Source organism: Chlorocebus sabaeus, chromosome 17 (genome assembly GCF_047675955.1).
Source record: "Chlorocebus sabaeus isolate Y175 chromosome 17, mChlSab1.0.hap1, whole genome shotgun sequence".
NCBI lineage: Eukaryota > Metazoa > Chordata > Mammalia > Primates > Cercopithecidae > Chlorocebus > Chlorocebus sabaeus.
Genome location: NC_132920.1, coordinates 25,065,382 through 25,090,967, shown reverse-complemented (window position 1 = coordinate 25,090,967; position 25,586 = coordinate 25,065,382). Strand labels below are relative to the sequence as shown.

General features: G+C 37.9%; 1 protein-coding gene across 7 annotated transcripts in view; it reads left to right on the top strand.

The window, feature by feature from the left end:
* Nucleotides 1-25,586, top strand: part of LOC103222034 (cytidine monophosphate-N-acetylneuraminic acid hydroxylase) — a 355,392-nt gene that overhangs the window by 290,917 nt on the left and 38,889 nt on the right. For 5 of the 7 annotated variants that reach the window (XM_073005698.1, XM_007973523.3, XM_073005699.1 and 2 more), the window contains 2 exons: nucleotides 5,694-5,897; nucleotides 17,213-17,304. In XM_073005698.1, coding sequence (XP_072861799.1) covers nucleotides 5,694-5,897; nucleotides 17,213-17,304 — 296 coding nt within the window. Of the gene's footprint in view, nucleotides 1-4,932; nucleotides 5,444-5,693; nucleotides 5,898-17,212; nucleotides 17,305-25,586 lie in introns of those variants that run through there. The other 2 variants (XM_007973521.3, XM_007973522.3) reach the window with 1 other exon arrangement.

Here is a 25,586-nt window from a genome sequence, read left to right as displayed (position 1 = left end):
AAGTTACGTTCTAACATAATTTATCACCATTGATATTTGATGGATTGTCACATTTCCTTACTGTTAAAGTTACTCTTTTTTCATCATTTCCATACTGGACTCTTTGAAAGGAAGTCTCTATGTACAGCCCACATTTAAGAATTGACTATTTCAGATTTTCTACATAGGCAATCATATTATCTGTGAACAAAAACAGTTTTCTTTCTTTCTTCCCAATTTGTATACCACTTATTTATTTATTTGCCCTATTTTATCATTTAGAACTTCCAATGCAGTATAGAAAAGAAGTGGTGAGAGACGACATCCTTACCTTGTCCTTAGTAAGAAAACTTCTAGTTTCTCACCATTAAGTATATGTTAGCTGTATGTTTTTTGTAGATGTTTTTATTTAAAATTTTTTTCTTTTTTTTAAGAGACAGGGTCTTGCTCTGTCTCCCAGGCTGGAGTGTAGTGGTGTGATCAGAGCTCAACCTAGCCTTGAACCCTGGGCTCAAGTGATACTTACATATTGGCCTACCAAGTAGCTAGGGCTATAGATGGATACTGCCATGCCTGCCTAATTTTTTTTTTTTTTTTTTTTTGTGACGGAGTCTCACTCTGTCACCCAGGTTGGAGTGTAGTGACATGAGCTCAGCTCACTGCAGCCTCCACCTCCTGGGTTCAAGCGATTTTCCTACTTCAGCCTCCTGAGTAGCTGGGATTACAGGCATACACCACCACACCTGGCTAATTTTTGTATTTTTAGTAGAGACAGGGTTTCACCATGTTGGCCAGGCTGGTCTCGAACTCCTGACCTCAGGCAATCCACCTGCCTCAGCCTCCCAAAGTGCTGGGATTACAGGCATGAGCCACCGCACCTGGCTTTTTTTTGTTTTGTTTTGTTTTAAGCAATGGGGTTTTGCTATGTTGACCAGGCTGGTCTTAAACTCCTGGCCTCAAGTAATTCTTCTGTGTTGACCCCCAAAAACACTTAGATTAATAGGTATGGACTACTGTGCCTAGCTGTAAAGGTTCCCTATCAGGCCGAAGAACTTTCCCTCTATTTCTAGAGTGCTGAGAGTTTTTATCATGAATGTTGGATTTTATCAAATGCATGTGATCATGTGACTTTTTGTCTTTAGCCCATTGATGTGATACATTATATTAAGTGACTTTTGAATGTCAAACCAGCCTTACATGCCTGGAATAAATCCCATTTGGTCATAGCATATAATTCTTTTTATACATTGCTATATCTGATAATATTTTGTTGAGTATTTTTACATCTATGTCCATGAAAGAAATTAGCCTGTAGTTTTTTTTCTTGTTAAAACTTTGTCTAATTTTGGTATTAGGGTGATGGGCTCATAGAATGAGTCAAGAAATATTCCCTCTGTTTCTGTCTTCTGAAAGAGATTTTTGAAAATTGGTATAAATTCTTCTTTAAAATTATAGTAGAATTCACCAGTACACCCATCTGGGCCTGATGCTTTCTGTTTTAGAAGGTTCTTAATGATTCAATTTATTTAATGTATATAGTTCTACTCAGATAGTCTATTTCTTTTTGTACAAGTTTTGGCAGATTGTGTCCTTCGTTGGTCTGTTTCACCTAGGTTATCAAATTTGTGAGTGTAGAGTTTTTCATAGCATTCCTTTATTATCTTTTTAATGTCCATAAGGTCTGTAGTATTGTCCCTTCTTTCATTTCTGATATTAGCATTTTTTTGTTTTTGTAGACACAGGGTCTGTCTTTTTTCTTTTTTTTTCTTTGAGAGAGGGACTCGCTCCATCACCCAGGCTAGAGTGCAGTGGCATGATGTCAGCTCACTGCAACCTCTGCTTTCTGGGCTCAAGTGATTCTCCAGTCTCAGCCTCCCAAGTAACTGGGACTACAAGTACAAGCCACCAAATGCCGGGCTAATTGTTTTGCATTTTTTGTAGAGATGGGGTTTCATTGTGTTGCCCAGGCTGGTCTTGAACTCCTGAGCTAAAAGTGATCTGCCCACCTCAGCCTCCCAAAGTGCTGAGATTACAGGTGTGAGCCACCACACCTGCCTTAGACACAGGGTCTCACTGTGTTGCCCAGACTGGTCTTGACCTCCTGGGCTCAAGTGATGCTCCTGCCTTGGCCTCCCAAAGTGCTGGGATTACAGGCGTAAGTCACTGTGCCCAGCCTGATATTAATATTTTTGCATCCTCCTTCCCCCCCCTTTTAAAATATTAGTTAGCCTAGCTATGGCTTATCACTTTTTTGATCTTTTCAAAGAACCGGCATTTGGTTTTGTTGATTTCCTCTATTAGTTTTCTGTTTTCAATTCCATTGATTTCTGCTCTAATTTTTCTTTCTTTTTTTCTTCTTGCTTTGAATTTACTTTCCTTTTTCTAGTTTCCTAAAGTGGAAGCTTATGTGATTGATTTTAGATATTGAGTATCACAGGGTACAGTAGGTGAATTTTTCTTCTTTTAACCATGGAGTACACATTTTGTTCTTGTGAGGATATTCTTTCATTCACTAGATATTTACTGCGCACCTACCATGGGACAGGCACTGTAGTCTTGGCCTTCATAGAGTTTACCATTTCTTGAACAGAATAATGAACATCTTCCCACTGAAAACAAAATACCTAAGTAATTATGGGGAGCAAAATGTACATACAGACTGAAAATTCTGCATGAGTTGCCTTTTCTTCCTCCACCCTTTTTCTCAGATTATAACCCTCTGGAGGATTTCTAGTTTCATGAGAAGTAGTCTTTATTTGGGCTCCTTGACCTGCTTGGACTGAAAGTATAGTTGACATTTTATCATTCCTATCCTTGCCTCTCCCTCAGCTCTGAGCTTAGAAGCCCCAGTCAGTGGCCTTTGAAGAGATCCTCAGGGTGTGTGGTGGCATCAGAGCATGAATGAATGACAGTTTTACCTCATAAAACTCTACTCCCCTCTGGTTTTTTTTTTTTTTTTTTTGAGGTCTAGATTTTGAATTTTCAAAGTAAGTTTCAAAAGCATCACTGTTTGTTCCATAGGCCCTTGAAATAGTAAACCAATGACATTTTCATCAATACAGGTATTTTCTGTGATCTCTAGTGAGGTAAATTTTTTAAATTCTTTTGTTACACACTTATATCTGGTTCCTACTAATCTTCAGAGAAAGAACAGGATGGAGATAATTCAGGCGAGATACATACATTGCCTATGAAGCTGACTTCTAACTAGTTCCTAGTTTAGATCATCATTAAGCATCAGAAAATAACAGAGCCCAGGATTAGGGTGAGACAAGTGAGACAACTTTTAAGTTGTAGAAAATTTAAGGAATGTAAAAAAAATCTTCATTAAAATGGAAATTATTTTAACACAATATTTTTTCATTTTAATTCATTTTCTTTTGAGGTGGAGTCTCACTCTGTCACCCAGGCTGGAGTGCAGTGGGGCGATCTCAGCTCACTGCAACCTCCGCCTCCTGGGTTCAAGTAACTCTCCTGCTTCAGCCTCCCACGTAGCTAGGACTATAGGTACCCGCCACCACACCTGGCTAATTTTTGTATTTCTAGTAGAGACAGGGTTTCACCATGTAGGCCAGGTTGGTCTCGAACTCCTGACCTCAGGTGATCCTCCCGCCTTGGCCTCCCAAAGTGCTGGGATTACAGGTGTGAGCCACCACACCTGGCCAACACAATATTTTTTAAGGCCAAAATGAATGCACAAATTCCATGACAAACAAAATATACAAAACTTAAAGACAGGATGTTATACTGCCACACTGAGCCACTGCTTCTGAGGCAAAAGGGAAAAAGTGTGCCCTGTATATATGTATTTTAATTGTTATTTTTCAAGAATATTAAAGTATTTGAAAAAAATACTGAAACGTTAAAAAGTAGGTGTATTAAAATTCATTTTAGTGTTAATGTTTTACTCATAGCAAAATAAGAATTTGCTACAATTTTATTTTTCTGATTTTGATAGAAGCAAATTCATTGATATCTTTAAAAATACTTTGGGGAAAAGCTAATCATTTAAAAACATATATAGAAAAGCATGTATATAGGTGCACACATTTTTTTCTTTTGCCTTCTGTTCCAATGTGACTTTCACATGGAACTGAGTACAAAAATGTGGTTAAGTAAACCTGTTCTACATGGTTGTGATATAAGTTGAAATCTAACACAGAACTTTGGCTATATGAATTCATTCAATGGAACAACAAAAATCTAGAGAGATTTGCCTTTTATACTCTTAGACTAATTATTCCAGGAATTGCCTCAGTGCTTGTGTTAGCTTGGTGTCAGATATTTGTACTTGTAAGAACAAAGTCAAAAAAGAAGTCATGATATTTAGAATAGATTCTTCTTATCAAATACATTTAGAACATTTTTGGAATAATTTCTAGTCCATTGGGAACACAATTACTAGGAATTTGGGACAGAGGTGACAATGAGAATCTGCTTTGAGAAAGTAGATCATAATATTACAGAGCTATGCCTTCATCAGTTTAAAATTGGAAGTGGTTTCTCTGTTATTTTCTACCCTGGAGTGTTCTTAAAATTATTTTTATCCAGTTTAAGAAATTTGCAGTGCTTCTAAAAAGGAAAGTGAAAGTGCTACAAACATGCTTGTGCTGCAAATCAGTTTTAAGTTAACACGCAAAGAGAATTTTGGCTACTTTTTTGTTTGGAGTCAAATATAAAACTAAACAACGTGTGCCCAGATTTCCTACCATGATTTTGCAAAAGATATCTTGAAACCTTTCTTGGCAAAAATAATATTCCGTTATGATTCAGTGTTGCACTGTAAACAGAGTGTTTAGAAATTGGGGTTTGAGAAGTATAACGGCTTGTTTCCTTAAAAAAAAAAAATTCAAATGCTTCATTTGCTGCTGGAGCTTTTTGTAAATTAATCAAATTGAGTGTAGTGGGAGGGGTGACTCATTAAGTGGAGAGCTAGTGAAGACACAGCCTGTGAAAGGCAGTCGGCTAAGTGGTAGGGGCAGAAGGAAGATAGAGTGCTTTCAAAAGTGCCTATGTGTAAGTAAACAGAGCAGTGTGCCAATTACAACGTTACAATGTTCTACAGAAGAGAGATGCACACCAACAATGCTAGCCTGGACCTGGGGTGTGTCTTGGAAGGCTTAACCAGGAAGAGGACGATTCAGTTCTATTTGAATCAAGACTGATGCTGCGTGGTGGAGAGGAACTGCGTTCTAGGCAGAGGCAGTCCAGATGCAAAAGAGCAGAGATGGGAGGGACAGCACAGTGGCTTCTCAGAAGTGAATATAGTGTTAGACTTCTAAAAGAGCTGTGGTAGAGGGAGAAAACTGTCAAAGGAAATCAGTAACTGTTGAAGGAAATACTGCAAACGCCCTCCTTCCAGGCTGACTAATGCCTTATGGGAGCAAATGAGCCACAGAAACGATACGAGCAACTGCTGTTCTTTCAAAATACCCGGGCAGAGGAACTGGCAGACGATGGGCAGGCAAGTAAGAGGGACCTTAGTTCTCTAGAAAAGTGGAGAGGTATATTTAACAAGTAAGATGTATATTTACATTCATATCAAGGTGGGGAGAAATGCATCCTCAGGTAGCCACCAAACCTGGGTACTTGGAACGCAAGGGGCTTACGAAGTATTTTAGGGAAAAGGGGTTTTGAGCTGTCAGTTTGAAATGATTATCTCTTAAAACCTAACATTATTAACATTTCCTCTCAAAATGTTTGCCTTTTCATAGCACTGAACAAACAACTGAGATCCTGTTGTGCCTATCACCTGTGGAAGTTGCCAATCTTAAGGAAGGAATCAATTTCTTTCGTAATAAGAGCACTGGCAAAGACTACATCTTGTACAAGAGTAAGAGCCAACTGAGGGCATGCAAGAATGTGTGCAAGCACCAAGGAGGCCTGTTCATAAAAGATATCGAGGATTTAGCTGGAAGGTACCAAGAGTCCTTTGCTTTCTCACTGGTTATCTTTCTTGCAGTTAGATTTGGCAGGAAATTTATTCATCTGGAAATTTTAAATGAACCAATCAGCAAATTATTTCCCCTAGAAAATTTTACTCTTGAGTGTTTAAGCCATCTCTCTGATCTAAAAGTTGTATGTTCTATTTAATTTTCCTCTCTCTTATAAGAACTCTAATTTAAAATTTATTCCTGGCTTGATAAATAGTAAAACCTCTCTCTCTCTCTCTCTCTCTCTCTGTGTGTGTGTGTGTGTGTGTGTGTGTGTGTGTGTGTGTTTGGGTGTGCATAGGGAAAACACATATTTAACTGGTTTTGTATTCAAAGACCCAAGCCTCTTATGGGCGTCCTTCCCCTCTCTCCCAGAAGAGCGTGTGTGTGTGTGCGCGCGTGCATGCGCGCACATGTGTGCATGCTCCTATGAGTGTGTATGTGTGTATGGGGGGCTCTTTTCCAAAGCTTGCTGGAGAGCAGATAGAATTTTCCTGGGAGGCTAGTTGTGATTACTAAACAAAAATAGCAGATCCCCAGCTGTTCCTGACCTGAACAGTGACTCTTCTGGTCATTTCTTAGAAGAACTGATGCTGTTGCCAACTTCCCCCCCATTCCCTTCCCTCCTCTACTGTCCCTTCCCCTCTTGTCCTCTACTGTCCCTTCCCCTCCTCTCCCCTCTGTATAGATCACCTCTCCCCAGTGCAGCAGCAATACCAGGACAGGATTGTTTTGTTAGTTTTTTCTCAATGACTGCCAAAGAAATAGCAGTAGTGCCCGGCAGAGCCAGATAGGGCTCTTGGGCATGTGCTTTGTCAGTCTAATTCTCAACACCAGTAATGCTGTGAGTATTTACCCCCACCTTTCAAGCTTTGCTTTAGCCTAATTTGCCCTATGTGGCTTTAGTCACTTGGTGTTAGGCTTTTTTCTTCCACTGTGTTGTCAGTCTTATTTCTCAGGTCATTTTGGGGTAGTTTAGTGCTGGTGTATTTGTGTAATTAGTGTTGGTGTATTAGTGAGAGCTGAGTAGTTGTCCATGAGTTACCTGTTACCCAAATCTAACAGGTAACTCTAGAATGTTCTCTAATGTTCACACAGATTTACTTTGCTCTATACCTACTATCATGGCCCAGCCCTTCAGGTTATTTGATTCTTAAATGCTAACTAACCACTGTGAACCCTGAAGACCTGACACAGGTCTCAGTTAATTTAGAAAGTTTATTTTGCCAAGGTTGAAGATGTGCACCCATGACACAGCCTCAGGAGGTCCTGACAACATGTACCTGAGGTGGTCAGAGCACAGTTTGGTTTTATACATTTTAGGGAGACATGAGACATCAATCAACATATGTAAGATGAACATTAGTTCAGTTTGGAAAGGTGGGACAACTTGAAGCAGGGAGGGGGCTTCCAGGTCATAGGTAGATAAGAGACAAATGGTTGCTTTTTTTTTTTTTTTAAGTTTCTATTTAGCCTCTCCAAAGAAGGCAGTGATATACGCATTTATTGGTGAGCAGAGTTCAAAGTTACCTTGATAACGTTGAATAGAATGGGAGGCAGGTTTGCCCTAAGCAGTTCCCAGCTTGATATTTTCCTTTAGTTTATTGATTTGAGGGTCCCAAAATGCTTTCCTTTCACATTTCCCCCTTTTCTTTTTAAAAATCTGTTGGAGAAAGCATTTTAGAAGAAAATGAGTCTCTGGCCTCAGGTTTCGTCTGATCTCTCGTGGCTAGGATGGTTTATACCTAGACAGGTAGGTCCCGAGTTATTAGGAAAGCTTATTTTTAAAAGGTTGTGAAGTCTCATGTCCTATGAAGAGAAAATAGGGGGAGGACAACAACAAACAAAAGAACAGTTCTGGAAAATAGATATAGGCCTCATTACTCTGAAGTCCATACATCAGTAGGCAGGTATGAAAGTGGCTTATGTATGTAAATAGGTCCCTGCTATTTTCTTCTGAAGTTTAAGTTGTCTAGCTTCATTTCACAGTGCTTTATGAAAGCACATTTTAGTTTCCAGTGACTCCAAATTAGGAAAAATGGAGGAAAAAAAAGAAGGAAAAAAATTGAAAACATTATTTTGAAGATATGTAGTCAAGAAAAATTAGAATTCAGTCCAAACTGTAGAAAATAATAAAAATTGAAAAATATTACACAAGACTAGAATCTAACAATAGGTGTACTATAGTTTTTGAAACATAATTTTTCTCTCTCCACTTTCCCATTTTTATTAAAGACAAATCCGGCAGGACTGGTTTTCTTTATTGTACTGGGCCTAATTCTTTGTATACAGTGCCGTAAGAATAATTATTTTTTACATAAGCTTTTAAATTGGCTTTGATGGAACTTTGTTCCACAGAAGGAATCTCAGAGAAGACTTTTTTAAAGCCCAGCCCATCCATGAATTTGTACCACGAAATACCTATGAGTTGAGTGAATTCCTTTCCTTTTGAGCTCCTAAGAAAAACTTGGAGCTCCTGGGCCTGTCAGAAAGTGACATTCTTTACTTACCACAGGTCAGGAACCCTGTACAGGGACTGTGGAGACAAAGGTATGAGGCTAGTTTTTCCAAGGGGCTTTTTATTGGCTCCATAAGTCAACTTCAATTCTTTAAAGGAAAGCACACTATTCCAGTCAAAGCCTTGATAAAATAACCAGTTTCTTCAATTGTGTCCTGTTACAAATGAAAACAGATTCTTATCGCACTTACGCAAATAACTTTGTCATACTCTCAAATAGATTTCAAATTCTGTAGAAATCAGGTAGAGAAAAACAAATATGCTCCACATTTTGTTCATAGGAGTATACTCAATTGTTAAAAAGCTGTAAATAGCTTAAAAGTTTCTTGATTCTGAAAAACAAAGTATCAGCAATGTTTTAAGCAAAAAGTTAAAAAAAGATTACTTCACACTTTTATTAGTTTAGTCCACGCAGTTAATTCTTGTTCCGCTTGATATTCATGAACATTTCAGCTCTCCATGAGTCCTCAAAGTTTTTTCTCTATTTTGATGTCACAGTCTCCAAAGTCATCAGAAACATGCATTTAAGAGCACCTGTTAAGGGTTTCATAGCTGATTATAAAATCATCTTCTGAACAGGACCACAAAAAGACAATTGTCTGTGAATAATGAAAAGTTTTAGGGCAGCCATAGTCAAAGACATTTTGTTACCTCTGTGGCACACAATAATTTAACATAAAATTATAATTATTACTGATAACATATACTGTGTTATATCAGAATAATAGGAGTTTCCCATAATTTTGGAATACATACCAATAACATTTATACAAATACAGCCCAAAGAAAACCAAACACCATTTCATATTGGACAATGCTTCCTGTATAATTTTCATACCAAAAACCCAAATATGTCATTTTTGGACTTTAGAGAACCCATTAATAATATCTTAAGGAATAATTAAGTCAGAAAAAGACATAATTTATAATTTGATTTTGGAAAGTTTGTCAAATATCAAAGATTTTAAACACTTGATGTCACAAAAGAGGATTACAGGTCATTGCAAAATAAGTCATTCATTTAGCCAAAATGATAAGGAAAAAAAAAGGGCAAAAACCTTCATTCTTTGAGAGAGGAGACTTAATTTTCCAAACATTAAGCCCTAATAAAAAACAGCATGAAGCCAATTAAATTTGTTTTTCAAAATTTTATAAATAGTCCATAAAGGTTTAATCTTGATCATAAGATATACCTTCCATGAACCTTTTATATCTTTGTAACCTCTATTAAGCAGTTGGTTAATGTTTCAAGAAAACCTTGTTAATTTGACACAGGGGTTGATATACTGGTCTTGCATCAGTGTGCCTTTGACATTAATGGTTAATTTATAGAGAAACTGAACTCATTTTATCTCTTAAAATTAACCCTTGCGATCTCACAAGCCCACCTCTTCTGTGATAGCCCCTGGGCCTTGAGGAGTTGAATGCCTTTAATTTCTGGCCCTGTGTCTCAGGAATGCAGTTTATTTTGATTGGCATCTTCTAGGGGGCCTGGAGATGAGGTTTTAATTGCTGTCAGTGTTTAAGATTTAGCAGGACTTGGCGTTCTTTTTAGACCCAGGAGTCAAAACCCTGTAACTCAATGTCACAAGGACTTTAAAAGTACATACAGGAAGATACAAGAATGTAATAACCTTAATTAAAAAAAAATTTAAATCTCAGTTTTTCCTAAGCAAACCACACTTAATAATAATGTCATAGGAGTTATTGTGATAAATGTAAAATCTGTTAGGCCAGTTACCAAAAGGCCAAGAAAATACCTTCTGCAGTGCACAGAATATTATGTTGGAAGAAAACAATTCCTTTAGACCTTTAAGAAAATGTTGGTAGCATCAGGCCACCAAAAAGAGAACCTGAGCAGGGAAAAAACTTATATGAGCCGAAAATGAGTTGAAGGAGAGTGTTACTATTTCATACCTTTTAAAAGAGGAGAGAAAACCAAAACCAGTGAGATGCAATGTAAGTGTATAAGTGGCATTTTTTAAACATCAGACCCAACCTCTAGAAAGACCACTATTATTTCCCTTTAATCATGGGCAACTTGATCATATAAAAGTTTTTGTTTTGTTTTTTAGAAATCCTCTTATTGTGACTTATACAGACTGTTCATGACATGCTTAGGCTTTCTGGTTTGTCTTGAACTAACTAACTACCTTCCTTCCTTTCTCTCTTTCTCTCTCTCTCTCTCTTTTTCTTTCTTTCCTTTTTTTTTTTTTTTTTTTTTTTGAGATGGAGTCTCACTTTGTTGCCCAGACTGGAGGGCAATGGCACAATCTCAGCTCACTGTAACCTCTGCCTCCCGGGTTCATGTGATTCTCCTACCTCAGCCTCCTGAGTAGCTGGGATTACAGGTGCTTACCACCATGCCCAGTTAGTTTTTGTACTTTTAGTAGAGGCAGGGTTTCTCCATGTTGGCCAGACTAGTCTCGAACTCCTAACTTCAGGTGTTCCACCCACCTCAGCCTCCCAAAGTGCTGGGATTACAGGTTTGAGCCACTGCACCTGGCTGAACATCCTTCTTTCTTAAACAGTCATTTTACTCTAGGACTAAATTTACCATACAAGATTCTTTTCTCATATGAAATTATTTCTCTTTAAGCTTTTTTACCAAAAAAAAAGCTCTTTATTTTGATAACTTTCTTTACATATCTTTTATTTCTTGGTTCCTTTTACTTTGTTTTATACATACCCTTTAAATAAGCTTTGAATTAGACAAAAATTGTTCACCTTTTTTAAAAGGACATACTGTTTTTTTAGAAAGAATGTTTTTCTACAAATATATTTTTATTGGAAAATGCCTAAATAATGAAATATCTATTATTAATATAACTTTTGATTATAAATTATAATGAGTTTGTCTACAAGTATTTATCCTATTACGTTACCTAATTATTTTAATCATTTACCTAGATCACTTGTAGAAACTGCGATTGTCATTATTTGAAGTTATGGAATTGCCATTGCAAAATTACAACTGAGACAGTGAAAAAGATTTGACCTAACTGCTCCATCCTGCTCTTGCTTCTAACCTCCAAGCTGTTCTTGTTCCTTCCTGGTTGTAGGTAAGCCAAACTAAGTTTGGGAGGAACTTAGTTTATAGTTTAGCTTTGAAACAAAGATGGTAACAGTCCTTTCCCAAAACAAACCTTACTACTCGTGAACTAGACTGCCTAAAGCAACAAGATTAGTATGGTAATCTTACTCAATTCAAGATGTAGCTATTTTTATTAAACTAATATCAATGTCTTCTTTATGAAAGATTACACAAGCAAAGATCATTCTGTCTTGGGCAGGATTTATAGTTTTATGCCTATGCCAAAGTTTGACACTATAGTATTTGGCAGGCAAAACTATGAAATTGCTTGATTAATGTAAAAAAAAATTTGTGCTGGCAATTCTTAAGACATTTCTAATATTATTTATAATTTTTAAAGCTAGCTTCTTTATTAAAAATTTTACTTAAGTTATGTAAAGTTGAAAAAGCATTTTACTAATATTTTCTTCTCTCCTGATAAAGTATTTGATGCAAATGCTTTTATTTTATTTTATTTTATTTTATTTATTTTTTAGATAGAGGTTCGCTCTTGTTGCCCAGGCTGGAGTGCAATGGTGCAGTCTCAGTTCACTGCAACCTCTGCCTCCTGGGTTCAAGCGATTCTCCTGTCTCAGCCTCCCACATAGATGGGATTACAGTCGCCTGCCACCATGCCTAGCTAATTTTTTTTTTATTTTTAGTAGAGAAGGGGTTTCACCATGTTGGCCAGGCTGGTCTCAAGCTCCTGACCTCAGGTGATCTACCCACCTCGGCCTCCCAAAGTGCTGGGATTACAGGTGTGAGCCACTGCGCCCAGCCAACACTTTTAATTTCTTAAGCCAATTAATTAGAGCTCTTTTATATATTTTCAGTAGTGAAACACTGTGTACACAACACGTAAATACATAGATATATTGGGCATGCTGATAGAAGTACATCTTATAGATTTATAAAAACCTTTTTTTCCCTTTAGACTTTCAGATTCCTGATAAACTGTTTCACAACCCCAGGCAGTTGTCAGCTAAATAGCCTTAAATTTGCATACTAAAGGAAACAACTAAGGTGAAAATCATATAGCAAAATTTACATCATAAGGTACAGAGAGGAAAAAGTCTGGTGATGTTAGAGGGAGATTAAAAGTGGATGCCAAATTAAACATAAAATTATAGAAGTCTATCATAGGATTCTATAAGGAGACTAATTTTATTTAGGTAGGGACTGACTACCTATTTTTTAACTGGATCTCTGAGCTCTGGGCAGAGCCCACACTGAATCCTGGGTCTCCAAAAAGGAAGAATTAATATGAGATTAGACCACGTGGTGCTTACACAGTGCACTCAGGAAAAAGAAAAGTAAACAAAGACATTTCTAAGTGTCTAAACCACACTCTTCCTTAAAAACCCAAGAGTAACCTCTGTTGCAGTAACTATTTTAGTCAAAAAAAAAAAAAAAAAAAAAAAAAAGTAACACAATATAAAAGTAAGCTGTTCAAGAACTGAGACAAATTTGTCTGCTTACATTCTTGAAAAAACTTGTTTTCCCTGGAAAGGGAGTCCAGTGCCTTCTCCATTTTCTTTAAGGAACCCCAGGGTATTATAAACTATTTTAGGTCCTCCATGCAGCAGAGGGTGCAAGAGAAAGGAGAGATAGTAGAAATAAGTGAAAAAAACAGAATTCTGTCAACTGAGAATAAAAAAAACTTTTGAACGTTGGCTCAAAAAAAAAAAAAACGTCCCAAGAGAAAAACAAAAATATGAAGGCCTTTTAAATACAAACACATACATATGCGTGCACACACACACATACACCTTGGATGTTAGGTTTTAATTAAGCTGATTTTTAACCATTGAACTCCATTAAAAGAAACTTTTAACATCTCATTACCATATTTCAGCTAGGACAAATTGCTGCTATTTCAGAAGTACAGCCATTGCTCTTTCAGTTTGGCCTGGCTAACAGAAAGGTGGCCTTGTTATGTAAATAAAGTCCCTTAGTCAGAATCAAAAATTTTTCCTCTTTTTTTTTTCTTCCACCCCATACCACGTGTGTGTGTATGTGTGTGGGTGTGTGTGAATTTAGCCACTTCAGAGGCCTTGTTCCCCAAAATTTGGAATTTCCTTTGGATTTGATCAAGTCGGACAGAGTTGATCAAATCCAATGGGAAAAAGTCCAAAACAACAATGAAAACAGGAATGAACAGCAACAACAACAAAAACAGTTAAGCAAAACAATCACACAACTTATATCATTACTGAGCACTCTAATAGTAAGGAGAAATTAAGACCAGCTGGTTGTTAATCTTAACTTTAGCCAAGACAAACCCCAATTCAGTTACTTTCCTAGGGATGGGTCTCAGGCTGTAGACTGCTCTCTACCATCCTAGAAGCAGGAAAAAAAAACTCATCTTTCCTGGTGGAAGTGATCTCAAACTCCATAAAGGAGTTACCTGTCTTTCATAGTCATGGAAATAGTAAATCTTGCCTTCCTATTTGGAAGCAAGTACAATTTTTCTAGAGTTTTACTTGCCTTTTTTTTTTTTTTTTTAACAGCAAAATAAACTTTAGATCTCTACCACATTTGGGGAGATCAGGGATTCTCTGGAGGGGTGCTCTCAGGCCTCAGCAAATTGTCCTATTGGTTTGAGCCATAAAGTCAGCTCATGCTGGTACCAAGCGACAGGAGATTTGTCAGAGGTCAGGGGCATTCCACTCAGAATCCCTTCATGGTCACCAAAATGTGAATGCTGAAAATCTGAGACAGGTCTCAGTTAATTTAGAAAGTTTATTTTGCCAGAGTTGAGGACATTTGGCCATGACACAACCTCAGGAGGCCCTGATGACATATACCCAAGGTGGTCAGAGCACAATTTGGTTTTATACATTTTAGGGAGACGTGAGACGTCAATTAACATGTGTAAGATAAACATTGGTTCGGTTTGGAAAGGCTGGACAACTTGAAGCAGGGAGGGGGCTTCCAGGTCATAAGTAGATAAGAGATAAATGGTTGCATTCTTTGGAGTTTCTAATTAGCCTTTTCAAGGGAGGCAATCAGATATGCATTTATCTCAGTGAGCAGAGGGGTGGTTTTGAATAGAATGGGAGTCAGGTTTACCCTAAGCAGTTCCCAGCTTGACTTTTCCTTTTAGCTTAGTGATTTGGGGGGCCCAAGATATTTTCCTTTCATAACAGTGTTGCACCTGTAGCTTGCCTGGCTCCTCAGATAGGGCTGCCAGCTTGACCAATAAAAATACAGGATGCCCAGTTAAATGTGCATTTCAGATTTTAAAAACTAATGTATTTTTAGTATAAATACGTCCAAAGTAGTTAATGGGACACCTTTTTAGCTGGCAACTGCGCTCTAGGAGAACCTCTAGGTAATTCCCTGAACTAAGTTCCTCCCAAAATTAGTTTTACCTACCTACAACCAGGAATGAATAAGAACAGCTTGGAGGTTAGAAGCAAGAGCAGGATGGAGTCAGTTAGGTCAAATCTTTTTCACTGTCTCAGTTGTAATTTTGCAATGGCAATTCCATAACTTCAAATAATGACAATCGCAGTTTCTACAAGTGATCTAGGTAAATGATGCCCATTTTGATGTTCTTCCATCTTCTGGGTGGATTCACGTCAGTGAAGCCTCAGGCATACTTCTGTCACTGGTAAACTTCTGTCAGCACTTCAAGGTGTTGGGGTTTTCTCTTCCAACGATTGCAGCTTTGAGACTCTGGGTTTCCTCTCCTCGTTTTTTAACTTAGTGGACCATTTCACAGAGTGCCACTTAGCTAGCCATTTAAGGAGTCCTTAAAGTTTACTGATTAAGAGCATCATCTCTCCTCATAGACTACCTGGTTTAGAAGCCTGAATCCAGCACTTACTAGCTAGGTCATAACCCTGGACAGGTTTCTTAGCCTTTCTGGACCTCGGTCTTCTCATTTCTAAAATGAAGATGAAAATATTACCTAGTCTGTCAGGTTGCTGAGAGGATTAAGTAATGCCAAACACATAAAAAACACTTAAAAGAATTGCCATATGGTGGTATATGGCGAGCACCCCAAAAAAGTGAATTACAGTTACTATTTTATTTCTCTGCAGTGAACTTCTTGTGTAGCTTATATAGAGGGACTTATTTACAGGAACTCAGATTGTTTTTGTATCTTATATGCTCATCGAAGTATAGTGATTGCTTTGCCACAGGCTAGCCTTTCTCTTCTTCATTCAAAGCCTTGCGGGTGATTGACCTATTCTGTTGACACATTAGTCCTCCCCTCTTAGCTCTCCTGACCATGAGGAAGCAGGTTCTGCCAGCTTTATTCCCAGGTGCAGCTCACCAAGCATTTGTATGTTGAAACTGCATTTCTATGGTAACTTACACTCTGTATTCTCCCATTCACTTCTCTGAGTTCGGTAAATTATAGTTGGATTCTCTTTGTAGCTATTTATCTGAAGAAACCATCTTTTCTAGCTTCTAGGTTCCAGCCAAGAACAGAGACCTACCTGTTCTGTTTTACCCACCATTATTCAGCCATTTTTCTTCTCAACACAACCAAGATCATCAAATTTTATAAGCCATGATTCTCATTTTTAAAGCCTGTCAGTTTTTCACAACCTCCTCTAATTTGAAAGCTGTTGTCTCCCTATCACCTGTGAGCACATGGTTCTGCCAGTTTTCCCTTTCATGGCCTGGCATGCTGAATAGCTACAGTTGGAATGTTCCATCAGAATTAATTGAAAGGTTGTTGGCTACTCATCAATGAGAAAGGAGTCATAAAATAATCCTTCATAAACTGAAGCATTGAATAATGCTTTTTGCGTCATAGCTTGGAGAACATGAGATAATTCTGGATATAATGAAATTCAGAAATGTCAGCATGATTCATTTACGTTAAAAGTAGATGTTTTTAGTTTTAAAAAAATTTGGTGTTTCAGGTTTGAGACAGATTTCTTTATTTTAAAAAATTCTTTAAGTCTTAAAACCAACAAAACATCACCAGAAAGAAACACCACCAAAATAGAAAAAACTGAACTATTTATATCACACCTCTAGCCACTCTGTCCCCCTCAAAGTTGTGGTAAGATGGGGAAAAAATACTGAGCAACCTGTTTTGTTACAATCTGGTTCTCATGCTAAAACAGGGTTGCTAGTGTTAAATAAAAATACAAGACCCTTGGTTAAATTTAAATTATAGATTTATCAACAAATTTTCAGAATAAATATGTCTTAAATATTATAGAAAGCATATTTAAAAATTATTCATTATCTGAAATCCATATTTAACTGAGCATTTTATATTTTATCTCACATATATGCTCTAAAATCTTAAACTACAAGATCTTTTCTCTTTGAAATGTGTAACCTTTGGTTGACTATTCTAGGGGTCAAGGATTTTAGAGTGATATAAATTATAGATCTATATTTACTACTACAGTTTTTCCTTGTATTGGTCCCAGTTGGATCTTATCCAGCTTGGCTTATAAAAGAGGTGTTTCTGAAGACTTCTTTATTCTGTTGTCTCTGTTCTCTAAAATGTGTCATTTTGTGATACGGAGTTTAATTTATTTTATTTATAAAATTACCTATTGATGATTAGTCTTTTTTTTGAATAAGTATTAGCTATTGATAGTTTTTGCTTTATGTATTTTGTGTTCAACTAATTCCATTATAATTTAATATCATTATGAAAGAATACATTTAAGCCTAATCAAGATTTGTATTTTTACCATTTCATAAACTTAAGTACAATTTTTCACCCAGGTCTGTTAGATGCACAAAGCATAACTGGAAATTAGATGTGAGCACCATGAAGTATATCAACCCTCCAGAAAGCTTCTGTCAAGATGAGCTGGGTAAATACCATCAATATCAATAAATGTATTCTGCTATTATTGTTATTGTGCTTCTTGTCAACTTAGTTCTAATCTTACTTGAATCTTAGAATACATTCTGATTCTAAACTGTTAGATCTCTTAAGTACAAGGAGACTTAAAAAATTTTGTCGAAAATGGAATTAAGAGATAAAAAATATAAGCTGTATTTCTCAGCATAGGCTCCATCAAGGCCAAGATGCATTTGTAAGCGATAATATCAGCCATTTTGTCTGTCCCTAAAGAACTGAGAGTCCTGGGAATTTAACCATGTAAATGCAGTCTTTTTAAAATTATTAACCAAAGAAAAATGGGTGCCCTTTAAAGTTGTTTTTGTTTTTTTTTTTTTTGTTTTTTTTTTTTTTAGACAGAGTCTTGCTCTTGTCACCCAGGCTGCAGTGCAATGGTGTGATCTTGGCTCACTGCAACCTCCACCTGCTAGGTTCAAGCAAGTCTCCTGCCTTTGCCTCCCAAGTAGCTGGTATTACAGGTGCCCACCACCATGCCCAGCTTTGTATTTTTAGTACAGACAGGGTTTCACCATGTTGGCCAGGCTGGTCTCGAACTTCTGACCTCAGGTGACCCACCTGCCTTAGCCTCCCAAAGTACTGGGATTATAGTTATGAACCACTGCACCCAGCCTAAAGATTTTTTTTTTTTAAGATTAGGAAAGAAAAAAGGCAGAAGCAGCCAAATTGGGACCATAACCAGGTGGATGCCTAATGATTTCCCACAGAAACTTTCACCAAATTGCCCTTGTTTAATGAGAGAAATGAGCAAGAGACACTTGTGTGGTGTGATTCTGGTGAAGTTTTCCTGGGCAATTTTCTGCTAAACCTTTGGCTAACTTTCTCAGAACACTCATAATAAGTAGATGTTACCACTCTTTGTCTTTGTAAAAATTCAACAAACAAAATGCCTTGAGCATCTCAACAAACTGTTGCCACGACCTTTGCTCTTGAGCAGTCTGGCTTTGCTGTGACTGGACCACTTCCACCTCTTGGTAGCCATTGCTTTGACTGTGCTTTGTTTTCAGGATCATACTGGTAAAGCCATGTTTAATCTTCTGTTGTAATGCTTTGAAGAAATGCTTCAGGATCTTGATCCCGCTCGTTTAAAATTTCCACTGAGAGCTCTGCTCTTGTCTGCAGCTGATCTGGATGGTTTTGGCAGCCATCAAGTGCAAAGTTTGCTCAACTTTAATTTTTCAGTCAGAATTGTGTAAACTGAACCAACTAAGATGCCTATGGTGTTGGCTATTGTTTGTGCTGTTAGTTGTTAGTCCTCTTCATTTGAGGCATAAACAAGATTAATTTTTGCTTTGCAAATGGATACGGATGGTCTGCCATTGCAGGCTTCAACTTGAACGTTGTCTTCTCTCTCCTTAAAATGTGTTATCTATTTGCAAACTGCTAATGTCTTTGGGGTATACATGCACATGTAAAATTTTCAAAAAGTACAAAATTAAATAGAGTAAAAACCAAATTTTCTCTCCTCTGATCCCTAGTCACTAAGTTCCCACTCTAGAAGCAACTACCATTATTATTATTTTCTTGCGTGTCCTTCTAGAGGTATCTTTTGCATTTATAAATTAGTACATATTTATAATATCCCCTTCCTTAGTAGCAGACTATATACATTGTCCTCCACTTTGCTTTTTTTTGAATGGCTCTTGAACTTAGAAAGTAAAAGAAAGATAATATTGAATATCTCTAAGAAGCAAAGTGTTGACCCAGAAGCTGCTAGTGAGACTTCAACTTCTCTTTCCCTCCCATCCATTAATATAAACAGAGGTTTCTATTTTGTACCTGGGCATGAGGGAGAAAAAGGAAGGGAAATTGGGTGGTGGAGTCTGTGGTTTGTGGGGAGCTAAAAATGAGAATTGTTCTGGCCTGTAGACTGGGTTGGACTGCCCAAGCTCAGGAAAGTGGCAATCAGAAAAATAATGGCACTATTTTCCGGAGACAGTTGGAGGATTTATGGGAAGTAGGAGATGGCCAGAACTTATTATCTGACAAAGAAGAGCCATTTCACGTCCTGGTGACCACATGTGGCACACAATTGGAGAGGAGGCTATGTCTTCCACCTAGCCTTGGAACCTAGCAATGATCTGACACTCCTCAAACTTCTAGGCAGACAATGTGGAAGATTACAAGCCAGAGTAGGAAAAGAGGGAAAAGCAGACACCATGCAGTTACAGATCGGGTTGTGGGCATGTGTGTAGCATACTTTTGGGGAAGTCCCCAAAATATGTTCGGGACACTTGAAAATGTGCTAATTTCTAGTCAGCAAAACAGTTGGGGCTTTTGCCATCATCATTTGTGCATAAAGATAGACTGCAACTTTATTTTATATTCTCAATCTGGTGAGGCCTGGGAAAACTGGGTTATTTGTAAAAATGGAAAATGCTAAATATACAACATATGCAATACCTTGTAACAGGATGGTGAAATGGAAGTTGAGGTTGCAAAACAACAGATGCCTATTCCAAAATGAAGTTCTGAGAAAGGATTTACAAAGTAAGAGGCTGAGAACCAGTAGATCATTCTTAAATCCCTCACCCTTATAAGGAATACTAAAGCATAGAGGAGGAGTTTGAAATATAACTTCTTAGGAAGAGTTATTTGGAAAGCTGTACTGAGAGTCCATGCCCCTTGCAGGGGCAACTTCTGAGGGATGCCTGCCCCTCTCCTTAGGCCAGACGTTAACTGGACCACCTAGAGAGTCTGATATGTGTTCTCCAAGGTTGAGGGACACAGTGGACTGGTGTCTGATTCTCCCCTGAGAAATCTCAAGGGTGAAAGATTGGCCGTGTAGCTGTGACAGACAAGCTGAAGGAGAAGAGGTTGTGTTAGGCACCCTGGCACTCCCAGAATTCAGTGGGGCTGGAACAGATGAGTGTTTCCTATGGATGTGATGTGGGCCATGATTGGGAGGGGCATAAACCTAGAGTCATCCTAGGTCCAAAAGGCCTGCAGAGAACAGTTGAATGTATTGCTGCCTTGCTGAGGCTAAGGAAAGCATATGTAACTAGGTAGCATAGAGATGCCCAGGTGCAGAGAACTTCAGGTGGGTGTTTCCAAGCAATTGGGTGGATTCTCACAATAACCCACTGAGGTGTCCCTTAGAATCAGCCTTAAACAAAAGCCAAGCCCAGATGGTGCTGCTGCTCTGTGACCAAAGGACCCTTACTCTCTTTCTTAAACTCTCCTTTTTCCTCCAGCTCCATGTCTGGAAGGGTCAGGAACCTTGGATGAAGGAGTGAGGGGAGAGGAGGAATAGAAGCACTGGGTGAGGCCAGGCACGGTGGCTCACACCTGTAATCCCAACACTTTGGGAGACCGAGATGGGTGGATCACCTGAGGTCAGGAGTGTGAGACCAGCTGGATAACATGGTGAAACCCTGTCTCTACTAAAAGTACAAAAAGTAGCTGAGCATGGTGGTGGGCACCTGTAATCCCAGCTACTTGGGAGGCTGAGACAGGAGAATCGCTTGAATCCAGTAGTCGCAGAGGTTGCAGCAAGCTGAGATCACACCATTGCACTCCAGCCTGTTTTTGATACACAAAACAAAAAAAGCATGTTAGAAACATTATAAATAGAATGACTCAATTATTTTTTTAAAAACATGCATAAACACATGTGGGTGACATAAAGGCAGTCTTAGATTACCTGTGAAGGGAGCTGAGCTGGAAGCTTCCTGGGCCATGCCTCCAGACTGTGGGCTTTGAATATAATACCTTTAAAAAATTTTTTAGGCTCAAATTGTTATGGGCATACTATATAGGTGTGACCACTCTCACCCATGTGTGTCTGTGAGACCAACTCCCAATGCCTTTTTAAACAAGAGTGTGTTGCCAGCATTCTCCCAGTTCCCCTGCAAACAGAGGTGTTACTTATTGAGGTATGTGTCCTTTGCCATTCAGTACAAGGAAATAGAATGCAATTTTGGGGAGAGTTGCTAAGTGTTTTGACTACAAGTTCATCCTCCCTCCACGTCTCAGATAGGACACCTGGACCACTAGCTATTTTCTCCAGTGAACTCCACCCTGAATCTGTTGACTTAGCCCAGAAAGCCTGCCAGCTGCCTTATTACTGGGAGGTGGTTATGTGTGCTGTATAAATACTGCTAAATTTATTTGACATAAAACTGATAATAAACATGGGTTTGTACATAAACACTGTGTAAGTGAAAGGATGAGAGACTATCAATTTTATGAATATATAACCAAGTAATCTACAACTGCTTTTAGGGGCTTTTATGAAAATCTCTAAATCTTTTGATCAAGACTTTTACAGAGACAGTGTAGCAAAGCGTTAAGAGTGAAGGCAATGGGGCCTTCTCGCCTGGGTGCAGATCCAGGCTCCAATACACAGTCTGGGGACACTGGGCAATTTGGTCAATCCCTTTGTGCTTTAATTTCTTCAAATGTGAAATAGAAATAAAATTTTTAGTAGCCATCTTACAAAAAACGGGTTGTTGTAAAAAAAAAAAAAAATTAATTGAATGCCTGTTAAATTCATGGTAGGTAGCGCACAGAACATAATTTATTTGCATACATATGTCTTAAATAATCTGCATATATCCTTGAGACTGGGACCACAGGAGCAGAGATGAGGGATTTCCCTCCCAGCAGGAAGTTGGATGCATTGGAAAATTAGATTAAGGCTACTGTTAACCACCATGCAGGCAAAAGGCAGGGGCCAGAGCTGGCAGCAGGGTCAGTAGGAGGGCAGGAAATAACAAACTCCGGGAATTTCAGCCTTAGCTGGAGTGAAGACACTGCCACGAAGGGAACATTTGTTAACAGAGCTCACTTTTTAGTCCAGTGCTAACAACGCTGTAGAGATTTCATACCACATTCTGAGAAAGATAAGGGCTTGATCCGCCTGGGGACATGTTATCAACGTTGAGCATCTGGTTTTATTATTATTATAAAAAATACTATAGGGTAACAATTAAAAAAGTTGGAATTCAGAAAAGTAGAAGGAAGAATCTCATTTACACTTGCATCACCTAAAACGTTTTAGAATATTTTGTTCTGATGGTTGCTGTCCTCCCTCTCCCCATCTCCCTCCTCCTTCCTTTTCTCTTTCTCCTCTCCTTCGTCTTGATGAGAAATAACCCATGTACCACAAAACTTACCCTTTTAAACTGCGCACATTAATCCTTTTTTAAAAATATTCACCTGTTGTGTAACCACCACCACTATCTCATTCCGAAACATTTTCCGCCACTCCAAAAAAAACCCTGTAATGATTGTCAGCCCTCATTCCCCTTTTCTCCAAGCCCCTGGTAACCACCAGTCTTCTTTCTGTCTCTATGGATTTTCCTATTCTGAACATTTCACATATTGGAATAATACAATATGTGACCTTTTGTGTGTGGCTTCTTTCACTTAGCATCTTGTTTTCAAGATTCATCCATGTCGTAGCATATATTAGTACTTCATTTACTTCATTTTTATGGCTGAATAACTTTCCTTGCATGGATATACAGCATTTTGGCTATGATGAATACTTTTCCTATGACTGTTTATCTACTAATTTTTATGTGGGCATATGATTTTTGTTCTCTTGGTTATAAACCTAGGAATGGAATTGCTGGGCTATATGGTAACTTTGTGTTTAACTTTGAGGAACTATAAAACTGTTTTCAAAAGCACTGCATCATTTTACGTTCTCATTACCAATGTATGACTCTGCTTATCCTCATCCTCACCAAGACTTGTTATTGTCCATCTTTCTTGCTGACATCTTTTGAAGCACAAAAGTTTTAAATTTTGATGACGTCTAATTTATTTATTTTTTCCTTTGGATCTTGTGCTTCTGATGTCTAAAAAAGTATATGGTTAGAGTAAGTCTTTTATTCTAATATATTTATTAGACTAACATACACACACATAGATAATAGTCTGAGAGAGAGTCTAAGAAATATATACTTTTTTTGAGACAGTCTCACTCTGTCACCCAGGTTGGAGTGCAGTGGCATGATTATGGCTCACTCCAACCTCTGCCTCCTGGGTTCAAGCAATCTTCGCATCTTGGCCTCCCAAGTAGCTGTGACTACAGGCACACACCACTATGTCTGGCTAATTTTTGTATTTGTTTGTAGAGAGTGGGTCAGACTGTGTTGACCAGGCTGGTCTCAAACTCCTGGGCTCAAGAGATCTCCCCACCTCAGCCTTCTAAAATTCTAGGATGATAAATGTGAGCTACCACACATGGCCAGTCTAAGAAATATTATTTAAATTGCCTAATCCAAGATCATGAAAATTTATTCCTATTGTTTTAAGAATTTTATAGTTCTAGCGCTAATATTTAGGTCTTTGATCCATTTTGTGTTAATGTTTGTACATTGTGTGATGTAGGGGCCCAAATTCATTCTTTTGCATGTGGATCAATTGCAGTACCATTTTCTGACAGACTATTCTTTCCCCTATTGACTTGTTTTGACATCTTTGTTGAAAAATCAATTGATCATAAATATAAAGGTTTATTTTTGGACTCTATTCCATTGATTTATATGTCTGTCCTTCTGCCAGTTCCACACTGCTTTGATTACTTTAGCTTTGAAGTAAGTTTTTCAAATTGGGAATTGTGAGTCCTACAATTTTGTTTTCTTTTTAAAGATTGCTTAGTTATTCTAGGCCATCTTGTCTTGACTCTTTAGGGTCAGCTTGTCAATTCCTGGCGGGTGAGCGATGGGGGTGAAAAGCAGCTAGAATTGTGATTAAAATTGTGTTGAATTTGTGGATTAATTTAGGGAGTATTACCATCTTATCAATACTCAGTCTTGATCTGTGAACATGGAATGTCTATTAATTAATTAAGTCTTCTTTAATTTCTTTCAACCATATTTTGTATTTCTCAGAGTATAAGTTTTATACTACTTTGATTAAATTTATTCCTAAGTATTTTATTCTTTTTGATGCTATTATAAATGGAATTGTTCATAAATTTTATTTAAAAATTAATGGCTAGCATATAGAATATCATTGATTTTCAAAATACCTTGTATCCGTTGAAGGCTTTAATAGTTTCATTTGTAGATACCTTAGGATGTCCTATATACAAGATCGTGTCATCTGTGAATAGAGACAGTTTTACTTTTTCCTTTACAGACTGGATGCCTTTTATGTCATTTTCCTGTTCAGTTGCCTTGGCTAAAACCTCCAGGTAGAAATGGAGGTTTTAGCCAAGGAAACTGCTTGTCTGGTTCCTACTCTTAGCGGGAAAACAGCTGTCAGATTTTCTTAGATGCCTTTTTTTTTTTTTTTTTTTGAGACGGAGTCTGGCCCTGTTGCCCAGGCAGGAGTGCAGTGGCGCAATATCGGCTCACTGCAACCTCCGCCTCCCAGGTTCAAGAGATTCTTCTGCCTCAGCCTCTGAAGTAGCTGGGATTACAGGCATGTGCCACCACACCCGGCTAATTTTTGTATTTTTAGTAGAAATGGGGTTTCACCATGTTGGCCAGGCTGGTTTCAAACTCCTGACCTCAAGTGATCCACCCACCTTGGCCTCCCAAAGTGCTGGGATTACAGGCATGAGCCACTACACCCAGCCTATTCTTAGTTTTCTGAGTGTGTTTTATGATAATAGATGCTGGATTTTTGTTGCATGCCCTTTCTGTGTTGAGATGATCATGTGGTTTCCCTCTTCTGTTAATGCAGTGTGTTACATTGAATGATTTTCAAATGTTGAATCAGCCTTGCATCTTTCAAATATTGCAGCAGCGTAGCATAAATTCCACTTGGTCATGGTATATAGCCCTTTTTATTAATGTCATTAAATTATAGTGCTGATATTTTATTAAGATATTATACATCTATATTGATAAGGAATATTAGTCTGTAGTCTTCTTTTCTTGTGATGTCTTTGATTTTGATATCAGGGTGATATTGACCATACAAAATGAGTTGGCAAAGGGCCCATATGCTTCTGTTTATTGAAAGAATTTGTGAAGGACTGGTGCTAATCCTACTTTAAACCTTTGGTCAAATTCACTAGTGAAACCATCTGGGCCTAGAGTTATCTTTGTGGGAAGCTTTTTGATTACTAGTTTAATCTCTTTACTTATTATAGGTCTGCTGAGATTTTTCTATTTCTTCTCAGGTCATTTTTGTTAATTTGTATCTTCATAGGAATTTTCCTACCTCATCTAGGTTATCTAATTTATTGGAATACAATTGTTGATAGTATTATCTTATAAACCTTTTAATTTCTGTAACATCAGTAGTAATGTCTACTCTTTCATTCTTAAT